Raw genomic sequence first — 12078 nt, forward strand, 5'->3', positions numbered from 1 at the left:
ATTTCTACTTATTTGTGCCAAGATTCTTTCATCTGTCTTATTCAACCTCCCTTGTTTTTTTCTGACCTTCATGGTATTAGGTTTACGAGGCCTATGGAGTTTTTCCATTTTTTGTGCTCATTGTGGCCCTTGTCTTTCTTTCACCAATCCTTCATTTTTCAAAGTGTCGGACCCCTTCCATTTTTTCCTCTAATTAGTGTTAATAGAGGATGGTTGCCTAGTTGTACTTCCTCTTAAAACAATCACCACCACCACCATTACTCCTCTGCAATTCGAAGTACAGAGCAGGTTTGGATTGTAATGAAGAAACTGAACAGGTATATTTTAACTGTCGATTCTTCGTGTGATAAAAAGTTGATCAATTTATGAGCAAGGTAGTACAGGGGAACCTCGATTCTCTGTTTTTGGAGGAACCACGGGGAAAAAAAAAACATACAACACAGGAAAACGGAAAATCTGGGAATGAATGAACCATCAACAGTTAAGCTAATTATCACAGAATTAAAATATGTATACTTGTAATCGTACAAACACCCCTAAACCAAACCAAACTACAGCCCCAATGGGCCTTCTGCCTACCAAGCCACCGCTGCTCGGTCCGAAGGCCTGCAGATTGCCAGTTGACACATGGTCAGTGTGACGAATCCTCTCGGCCGTTATTCCTGGCTCTCCTGACCGGGGTGGCCATTTCACCATTAAATAGCTTCTTGATTAAAGCTAATTGTAGAATGAGTGAACCTGGAACCAGCCCTCATATCCAGGTAAAAATGCCTGACCTGGCCGTGAATCGAACCTGGGCCCTCCGGGTGAAAGGCAGGCAAGTTAGACCGCGGGCCGGGCTTCAAACGTTAACTGCCGGTATGTGACTTAAAAATCTTGGAACTTTACATTGAGTTTTACCAGGATAACTTAGTCAGTTTCCTCTGAAGACTTCTTTCAGTTCAGGAAGTTTAATCAGACAAACTCTTCGAAAAATCTAATACCCGTAACGCCACGCCAAACAACAATCGACCACAGGTAGTTTTTGATTCCCTAATCTAATAAAATAAAGCACATTAGATACAAAAGCGCCCAATATGATGGCAAAATTTTTTTTTTTTTTTTTTTTTTTTTTTTTAAATCTTCCATTGTAATTTAGTCACTGGTACTGTTTGTAGTCAGTTTATGGAAATCTTATATCGCGTAAATCAGGTGTACATCGCCTTTTAAAGGTTATGTAGAACTCGAGAATGTGGTTTTGAGTGTAAGTATCGATCCTCAACTTCTCGGATGCATTATATTCATTTCTACCCGTCACTAATTACAATCAAACTGGAAAGAGAAAAAATATCTTTAAAACACTTCCGAAATTACGGTTATTCGTGACCTTGAGCTCAGCTGGAAAGCATGCTAGCTGTACAAGTCGGTACTACTGCGAAATGATACAACGTTTCTAAATATAACTTGCGCAAATAAAACGACTCCAGTTCTTATAACATTTTAACACAAAACGTGAAATACTCAGTCTTATATTAGGACCAAAACAGTGAAAGGCAATCCCCAAACCTCCCATGGCTTTATGTATGTAAGGCGCAACATCTGTTCTGGTCTTGATAACATATTCATACGTGACTAAGTTTACAAAAGGAGTATTTTCTTACACCACCTATTCAATACAATTAATTCCACAGGTATGTGGTTAAATGAACATAGAAATTACTATACTTAAAGGGATATGTTTCGCCCTTCTTTTGTTGGGCATAATCAGCCTTATTTAATCTTAAAACAATCTTTGGTCTGAAGATTATCACTTGTAAAACCTGAACTGACAAAATTCTTAATAGTATTGGCACTGTGGATTGAAAATCAGGTCATCAGGGTGAATGATTGATTTATATGACACTCATGAAAATGTAGTGCCTCTTGAGGATGTAGACGTAAACTATGTCCGTCTTGATGTATCAGCAGTGTTAGTATGATGAATCGTTGTAGCAGCGACTTTAACCAACATTCCAATATCTACTAGCACTAGTCATCGTATGATTATTTTTATTTACCCAACACAATAAGACAATTTTTAACCCGTTCACCTTATTTCTGGCCACGTATTTTTAACCTCTATGTTTTTCTGAAAAAAAAAACAGAATTCTGCCTCAATATTTGCGTTTTATCATACTATTTTTATCTACTGAAGCCTTGGGTTTGATAATCTGATCCCCAAGCGATGCTTATTGATCAAGCTTTTTACGAAGAGGATCCATCTCAGTGACAGACATGTGTTATTTTTAGAATTAATATGACACAAAACACTTTTCTTTTTAGATGAACGTTTTAAATTGTGTAAAGTGATTTTAGCATGTGTTGTATATTGTTTTGTCTTAATATCTTTACAATGTAATTTTCAGTCCACTGTGTCAGTACTATTAAGAATTTTGTCAGTTCAGTTTTTATAAGTGATAATGTCTTCAGACCAAAGATTGTTTTAAGATTAAATAAGGCTAATGTTGCCCAATAAAAGAAGGGCGAAACATGTCCCTTTAAGTCTAGTAATTTCTATGTTCATTTAACCACATAACTGTGAAATTAACTGTATTGAATAGGTGGTGTAATAAAATACTCCTTTTGTAAACTTAGTGAGGTAGCTGTTTTCAATACGGAACAATGACAGGAGTAATGATTTGTAACATATTCGTATACGATAATATTAAAATACTAAATTTGTGTTACTTAAAGAAGGAGTAGTTTCGATTCTTGCCTGAAAGCCCAGTGACTGTACAGTGCCCTGAGGGAAGTGCCAAAATCCTGTTGGGTGATACACTCAAAAAAGTAAAAAAAAAATAAACATGTAACCCTGGACATAATGTAGACGTTTTTCAAGTACGAACATTTGACAAAATTAATTCCATCTTCAAGTAGAGCTGTCAAAATGCGCTCTGTCTCCTTCAGTTTGTTGTGGACACACTCTGCTTTATGATTTCCGAGGATTCTCTAAACAATATCACCCGAATGCGATGATAAGGTGGTCTATTATGCAAGTTCACCGCCGATCTCTTTTCCAGTATGGTACAGTACTTTCTCAAATTACCGCATGACGGGACGTTAACACCAAGATCCCTAAGTATGCCGTAGCCGTCCTTTCGTGAGATACAGTTTCTTGAAAAACGTGTGATCGAGGCTTTAGCATTGATGGGACTGAAATTTCTGGACGGTTGATCTGGGAAATCGTTTCTTCAAGGAACGGATAATGCAGGATCTTACAACGTTATTTAATTAGGATGTTCGCAGGTCCGCGTAATTTGAACGAATAATACGGGAAAATGTAGTTTCCGAGAACGTATAATAGAGGTTGTACTGTAGTTGAAAGTGAAGAAGAAGGTAGAGTGGTTACTTTGGTTTCTGAATGTTTAATGTCCTTTTAAATTAGCTTGGACACTGAAAGTTAAGGTTCTTTGCTTCTTGTTACATGTATGTCTCCTTAAGAGCTTAAAATGTCCAAAATATTTTATCACAGATATAAAATTCCTTCATATGCTATCAAAATATACAGCCAGCATCCATAACTTTTGAAGTTTTCTTAGTATCTCATTGTTTTTACTTTGTCCCTTCAGGAGAGCAGGTTCGTATCCTGAGCTACAATAAAAGTGGTGAATGGTGTGAGGCCCATTCTTCAAATGGACAAGTGGGATGGGTGCCATCCAACTATGTGACTCCTGTCAACTCTTTGGAGAAACATTCATGGTATCATGGTCCTATATCACGAAATGCGGCTGAGTATCTACTTAGTTCTGGCATCAACGGCAGTTTTCTTGTGCGTGAATCGGAGAGCAGTCCTGGTCAACGAAGCATTTCTCTTCGGTACGAGGGTCGTGTCTATCATTACCGCATCAATGAAGACACTGATGGAAAGGTAACGTTTATTTTTTATGTTTTAATAATCTACTAATTAGCTTTCTTTTGTGTGGATTAACTACAGTAGAATTGCTAGTATGTTAGTTTCCTTTTTGTGCAGTTATTGTTGACATAAGTTATACTCAGAGCAGCTTGATCACAGGGCATACTTCTCAGGCTCTTCTGCAAGGTATTACTTGGCACACTGGTAACTGTCTCAATATTTCAAGCTCTACTATAATTCTAGTAGTTGAGCTATTAACCCTTTCGCATTCAGCCTATATGCAGGGGTTTGCTCGAAGAAGCTCAAACTAATTATTGTGATTTTCCAACCAAATTACAAAAAATCAACATGTAAACAGTGTAACACATATTACAAGAAAATAAATTGCACTAATACAGGAAACTATGAGCATTTCAGAAATTAATATACCTTGGACGTATTATTTTGGGTAAAGTCGAAAAAAATTAAATTTTGAAAATAAATTTAAAAATAAATTACGGTTTTCAATGACAGAAAGATCAGACATTATTGCGTCTTTCTTCTTTACTCTTATGGCCGAATGCACCAACCTTGTTTAAGATTCAGCTAACCAATGTGTAAGTAAACATAGTTTAAATTTAAAGCCTGGTTAGAAGGAAGCGTGGAGCACCATTCTTAATTGATGTTTAGTTGAGCATGTATAGCTGGCAGTGGAATTAAATACCAGCGTGGTGTTTAACTTGCTAGTGATGAATAGCGAACCCGCTTCGGTGATTTTGTATTTCTTTTGTTAGGAGGAGGAATATTAATTTCTTCTGTGCTAACAGTACTTAATAGAAACACGGAAGAACAAAAGAGTGTGCAGTTACTGTCGGAGATATTAGTTCCCATTCAGCCAGCGAAGTATGTTTGAGATTTTCTTTGTTTATAATAATTTTTTTATTTTGAAACTGATATTGTGGCATAATTGCAGAAGCTATAATATTATTCACGTCGTTTATAATCTGAGCTGTTGCTGTTCTGTGCATATTAATAGTATCTCCTACAGTTATGTTAAAGGAACCAGTGGCACATTACCTCAATGCAGTGAGCAGTCTATTTATAGCAAAAACAGGATAATTTCTTTGCGCTGGAAATTGAAGGTTATTTTGCATTGTTTCCAGAAGAAATGAAATGGTTTATTCAGATAAGTGAAATCTTTCCACAAATTTCCTATCACTAAGTTCTTCAAAGGGATCACCTCTCTCTACTATTATACTTTCGCGCACATACCCATTCTGTTCCAGATATTCCAGATAAACAGTTCATCTTCAAAACCATTTCCCAATCTGGCAGCCATTTTACCTTCACTGCTAATCACTGTTTATGTTTGGTAGCAGCTTGAACTTGACTGTTTAACTTTAGCGAACAATAATCAGCGATTTAAATAATCAGGAATGATGTTCTGCAGAATCATTTAACCCTCTTAGTGCCAAGCCATTTTCTGAAATTCTGGCTGAGAATGCCAAGCTATTTTTAGTGGTTCTGCAGACTTGCAGAAACATATTTATTACACATTTATTTTGGAAAATGTATGCATTATTCTTGCAGTATTATATAAAATGTACTTCTGACTTTACCAAGAAATGCTTATAAATTTGAAAAATCTCCAGTTTATTTTTAAATTGGCAACAATTTAACAATTGTTAATTTTTATTTTTAAGTTTTAGTTAATTTTGGAAATACAGTTTGTGACATTGCCTAAACCCAAGAACATAGGCAAAATACACACACAATTCTAAACCAAACAACCTCATTAAAAATTTGGTTAATTTAACTACAACCACCCCAAAAAGTATATATTTTTTTAAAATCTTCACTCACCATTTTCCTCACTGAAATTTTTGTTCCTCTGTCAATCAACCCGGCATTGAACTATAATTTAATGCACAACCCTTTTGGAGTACACAATCATTATTAGTGAAATCCGTAACAGTGATCGTATTTCAACAATATACACCCTTAAAAATTACAATCGGAAATGCTTTCATTTTCCAATACAGAAGTAGCCCACCAAACTTTAACCCTTAATTGTGGTGGAAAGACATATATTGACTGGAATTGTTGGGCATACCTATTTGTTTCATTTACCATCAAATTTAGCAATGAAGTAGTGAAGAACAACTGAAAATAATCTATTAGAGGGGCATTACGTGGAGGCGCATATTTAGGCCCAGCGAGTTCCATGTAAATGGCGGGAGTAATAGGCCCATCGGACTGGTTCGGAAAAATTTCTCGGAAACAAACATTAGCATTCACATTGCCTTCATTATTATTGTCATTATCTCTCGCATCTTCCACAGCTCCGTCGTCATTACTGTCACTTTCCGAATCACTCAGAACTGGCAGTGAATTTTTAGTCGGTTCCACAGGCTGCAATTGAGTACTAACCTGAACACCCGATGTACTGGTGCCAGAATAGCACTTCCTTTTCTGTACTGGTGATAATGGCGGTGTTCCTGGTATCATGTCACTATCAAAATCACTTTCTGATTCTAATTCATCTGCTATTATATCATTAAATAGGCTATTAGCTTATAGTCATCCACGCCAGCAACCAAACTATCTCTACTACAGCTCGCCATGTTGTCAACAACTCAGAGCTTGTGAACATCACAGATTATTAACTCCTTCCATTCATGTCAGAGATCTCAAAGGCCAAAACTATGTCACTCTCATGAAAGCTTGAAACCTCAGCTTTCTAACGGAACGAAACACCCGGAGTCATCTGTTAGCAGAAGCCATTAAACACAAGGAAATCATCGCGCCGATTCAGTCGGCTCTGGCACTTTTTGCGCGAGGAGTGAAAGCCGATCTGATCGGCGCGTGGCATCAGGTGGTTAAACAAGGTTTAGGAAGAAACTTAAATGCTGATTACGGTAAACAAGGTTCGTGCACTTGGCCATTAGACCTGAAAGAAAGAACATTTAATTCTGAATAATTTGATATCAATATGATGTGTGTGCTGCAATTCACTCATGAAGCATGGTACAGACTTATTCACTGTACACATAACTGTCATCGATGTCAGGTCCTCACGGTCCGATGCACGGTGAGCAGCTGTAACTCTATCACATCCCACATAACGGGAATCACTTTCGGCAAAAGGATGTCATTATTACTGTCTAAAACATCCGAAAATTCAAGGATATCAGCCTCATTCGGCCTTGAATATGGCCTAGCCATTATGATAAAGAGATGAAGCAAGCACGTGCAACAGCGGAGTAATGAGGTGTAAAATTATAGTTTGCGAAGTACAGCGAACACACGGTATACCAAAGAAACGAAATGAACTCTAAACTGATAGCAAGATCAAATTGTATTCATAAGCCAACCAAAATAGATCCATGCAATAACAACTTCAAATAACCGCAATATAAACATTCACGGTCAACAGATTTCCTTTATCGAAAATAAAAATATTTTGTAGGGCTGGTGGATGTATCTGTAGAGTAAAACCCAAATTCAACGCTTTAAGTTATTGTCACGATCAACTGTTACTATTTAACAGCCATGCAAATGACCAGAATCCCTAAATAGGACAGCCGATGCATTGGCGCCATGAGCAGTCTCGCCATAACCTCTCGCGCCGATAGATCGGCGTGCTGAGTGCAAGAGCGTTAACTGAAATTTTTTACACCTGGGTAAGGCATTTGAAGGAAGTTGCCTTCAGAATGAACTGGAAGTGAGGTACTTCGAAAAGACAAAACAATTCTTACTACGAGAATATACATGCACAGAGCAGTGACTTACCCCAATAATAATAATAATAATAATAATAATAATAATGGACCGAGCTCAATAGCTGCAGTCGCTTAAGTGCGGCCAGTATTCAGTAATTGGGAGATAGTGGGTTCGAGCCCCACTGTCGGCAGCCTTGAAGATGGTTTTCCATGTTTTCCCATTTTCACACCAGGCAAATGCCGGGGTTGTACCTTAATTAAGGCCACGGCCGCTTCCTTCCAATTCCCAAGCCTTTCCTATCCCATCATTGCCATAAGACATATCTGTGTCTGTGCGACGTAAAGCAAATTGCAAAAAATTAAAAAATATTTAAATACTGTTATGAAGAACTGGAGTCAGCAGGTAACGACAACACCGATAGCCATTTTCTCCCAGGAGTAGGCCTATGCCTTCTGAAATATCTCCTGTTTCGAACTGAGCATTCACTCGTAAATTAATGAAGATATTGCTATCGTGAGTACATCCTAGCCATCTTGCTACGATATTTAGGGACCTGAGCCGAGCATCACAAATAACTTGAACATTTAACGATAACCACCCATGACGATTCCTATAAACTTCTGCATTATCGCCCTCAGCAGATATTATAGGTATGTGGGTACAATCTATAGCGCCTAGAAGACAGGGAAGTGTTGTACATCGAAAAAATCACACATGATTTTCCTCATGTCAATTTGTCAATTTGTTTGTATTTCAGTGCAGCAATAAGATCAGATACACGCTGAATGGCTCTGCAGACAGTCACTGCGTCTACATGCAGTAAATCACCAACGACTAACTGAAAACTTCCCGTGGCAAAGAATCTCAAAGTTAGTAATAACATGTGCATTGGAGACAAAGGTTTGTTTCTTTTGGTAGGTTTAACTAAAATATCACGCAACCTGAGGGTTAGCTGTTCCACGGTATCTTTTCCCAAGCGATCCATCAGTTTAAACTTCTTATCACTCAATTCTCTCATTGGATTTCTTCTTTCACAGAACACAGGGGGAGGCTGACGAAATTAATCATTTTTGTTACCAGAAGATATATCCGAGAAATGAGAGTAATCAGACATCTGTGAAACACGAACGAGATAAGATAATAACGTAAGCAATTTATCAAGGTTATGTTACATTACACTGCAGTAAAAGAAGCGTAATATTGCCTATATACGGACAACAACTGTAGTTAGCAATGTATGAGGTTAGACTTCAGTGTATTTTTGTTACCATTTATCGTAACAACACTGTTAATATTTTATTAACAATCAGCTGTTCTTGTATCTCAAGTAGAAAACAACTCCTTCAACTAAGATCAAAGAGTTTGATGGGAGAAATTCCTCCAGTCAAAGTTGATCTGGGTTCAGTGCGAATTGATCTCAGATTAACGTTTATACAATACAAATGTCCGAGTTTTGCGTGAACCGAGATAAATTTCGTCTCATGTCTAAGATCAGACGGTTTATACAATCAGCCCTCAGACTTAAAAGTTAACTATGCTCAGTTATTATTATTATTATTATTATTATTATTATTATTATTATTATTATTATTATTATTATTATTATTATTATTATTATTATAATTCGCTGGGGCCATCAAGGACCACGTTAAGTCTTGTTGCATTTGACACTGAACTTGGCCTTCTTTAGAGCCCAAATTTCCCTCATTCTTTGTGAGTGGGCCTGCTTACGCTCCTCTGTCCAAGGGGCACCATGCTTCTCTTCGGTTGCTCGTCTCGGTTTAGCCCGTTCGTCAATATTTTCTTGCGGAAGAGATCTCTGTTAAGGGCGTCTACAGCTGAGATATGTAGCATTTGCAGGTCTTCTTTGGTATTTCTAAACCAGGGAATTGTGGTTTTGGGGTTTGAATCAAAAAAGTGAAAGATTTCTTTAGTTAACCTCCTTCCGTCCATTCTTTTCAGATGACCGTAAAATCGTGCCCGTCCTTTTCTGATTATGTCGGTAATTTTCTCTATTTTGCTGTAGACTTCCTTGTTGGATCTCTTTTGATGGATTCCATTTCTGTACTTTGATCCCAAGATTCCTCTCACAATTTTGCGTTCTCTTTTCTCCAGTTCTTCAAGGAGTCCTTTGTTGGCATTTAGAGACAGGGTTTCGGCTGCATATAGAACTACTGGCTTCAGAACTGTTTCATAGTGACGTATCTTGGTGTTTTGGGAAAGGCATTTTTTGTTGTAGATTGTGCGGGATGTTTGGTAGGCTATTTCCAGTTTGCGTACTCGCTCCTGAAGTGCTTCTTTGTCCAGTCCATTTTTCATGATGATCTCACCCAGGTATTTGAATTTGTCTACTCGGGTGATGTCCCCGTATTTTGTATGGAGTTTTGGTGGAGCCTCTTTGATGTTAGTCATTACTTCTGTTTTCTCAAACGATATCTGCAAACCAGTTTGTTCGGCAATTTCTTTTAAAATTTCAACTTGAGCTCTAGCGGTTTCTATGTCGTTTGAGAGAACAGCAATATCATCGGCAAATGCTAATCAGTCTGTTGCGATCTCCTTGGATTTGGTTCCTATTCTCAATGGACTGTAGTTGGTTTCCTGTAATCTCACCCGCCAGGTTCTGATGATCTTTTCAAGAACACAGTTGAAGAGTATCGGGGATAGCCTATCACCTTGTCGGACTCCTGTTTTGATGTCAAAGGAATGCGAGAGACGCCCGTGGAACTTCACCTTGGATTTTGTATCGGTCAGGGTGGCTCTAGTTAATGCCAGCAGTTTCAAATCAACTCCAAATTCATTTAAGATGTTTAGCAGTACTTCCCGGTCACTGGAGTCGTATGCTTTCTTAAAGTCCACAAAGACAGACACATACTGCTTAGACCTTAGTGTACAATATCTGATGGTCGTTTTGAGATTTTGGATCTGTTCAGCTGTTGAGCGACCTTTTCTGAACCCTCCTTGGTATTCACCTATTTGATGTTCGTCTTCTGCTTCCAAACGCTCCAGGATGGCAAGTGATATAATTTTGTAAGTCACGGAGAGCAAAGATATTCCTCTGTAGTTGTTGATGTTCTTCATGCTGCCTTTTTTGTGTATTGGATGGATCAAAGCTATTTTCCAATCTTTGGGTAGGGTCTCCTTGTTCCAAATTTCTTCTATTTGCTTTTGCAAGATATCAAGTGATTCCTCTGGGGCATATTTCCATAGTTCTGCTACTACTGAGTCTTTCCCCCGGCGCTTTGTTATTTCTGAGACGGGCAATGTGGCGCTTGATTTCATCTCTGTCGGGTGGTCTGGAATCTGTGTACCTGAGTAAGGGTTCCTTGGTCTCAATGGCTCTTTGCGGTTTAGAGCAATTAAGTAAATTCTTGAAGTAATCTGCCAGAATGCGGCAATTTTCTTCCTTTGACGTCGCCAGTGTGCCGTCCTTTCGCTCAAAGCATAGAGATGGTGGTTTATAGCAAGTGAGTTTGCGTTTGAAGGCTCTGTAGTACTCTGCTTTCATTCTTCCTAAAGTTTTGTTCTATCTTTTCAATGAGAGATTTTTTGTATTTACGTTTCTCAGTTCTGAACACTCTAGCTGCTTGGGCACGTTGGGTTTTGTAGGTTTCCCAGTCATTTTCTGATTTCGTAGAGTAGTACTGTTTCCACGCATTGAGTCTTTCTTGGAGGACTGATTTGCAGTTACCATTCCACCAGGCATGCTTTTTGCTGTCTTCTGTTTGAGTGCTTACTTTACTGATGTTACATTTTTTCAAGATGTCTGACATGAAAAACATCAACAACTGTGGTAATAAGTACCTGACTGATCTGGTGACCGAGAAGTGAATAGGCTTCACTCCCACATGGTTTTTGTCACAGATCATGCAGTTGGATTGGTTGACCTCCTTACTGAACTTGAAGGATCTCTGTATTCTACCTTTCATCTCCTTTACCCCAAACTGCATAAACTTGACGCCAGTTTTTCCTTCATTTGTGAGGGGAATTTTTCTGCGGCAACTAATGATGCTTTGATTAAGCTTGCTCACTCTACAGCAGGCTGCATGTAGAGACACATTTGTCAAAGCTGCTCATTCTTCACAGTGCAAGCTAGCTGCATTGAAAGCTAAAGACCCCAACCATAAGCATTTTGTGTCAATTTCTCAAGCTTTGTATCCAAAAAATATAATTTTGAATAACACTTTTATCTCCTGTAGGCAGTTATAAGACTGTGCCTCATAAATAGGCTTCTGATAAGTTCACCTGCATACACCCCAGCATCAGTGGGTAGGGTCTGACACATCCCACTCTGACGAGTTTAGTGTCAGACCTAAGACGAAATGCTGGTTAATAGAGCAAACACCTGAAAAGCCATACATCTAATTTTTGATCTGTAGGTTATTTATTATCATTATGTGTAAAACGGAACGTTATTTAAAGGTTTTCAATTATTATAGTACGAAAGGAAGCAAAGAATAGAGCCGGTCCCGTTGAACAGCTAAGCAGCCAGCAAGTGCTGGAAAAAG

General features: G+C 38.2%; 1 protein-coding gene across 9 annotated transcripts in view; it reads left to right on the forward strand.

Moving 5' to 3' along the window:
* Positions 1-12078, forward strand: part of Abl (tyrosine-protein kinase Abl) — a 520947-nt gene that overhangs the window by 50333 nt on the left and 458536 nt on the right. For all 9 annotated transcript variants that reach the window (XM_067136890.2, XM_067136892.2, XM_067136891.2 and 6 more), the window contains one exon: positions 3588-3886. In XM_067136890.2, the coding sequence (XP_066992991.2) occupies positions 3588-3886 (299 nt within the window). The remainder of the gene's footprint in view (positions 1-3587; positions 3887-12078) is intronic.

The sequence above is a fragment of the Anabrus simplex genome, chromosome 1 (genome assembly GCF_040414725.1).
Source record: "Anabrus simplex isolate iqAnaSimp1 chromosome 1, ASM4041472v1, whole genome shotgun sequence".
Taxonomy (NCBI): domain Eukaryota; kingdom Metazoa; phylum Arthropoda; class Insecta; order Orthoptera; family Tettigoniidae; genus Anabrus; species Anabrus simplex.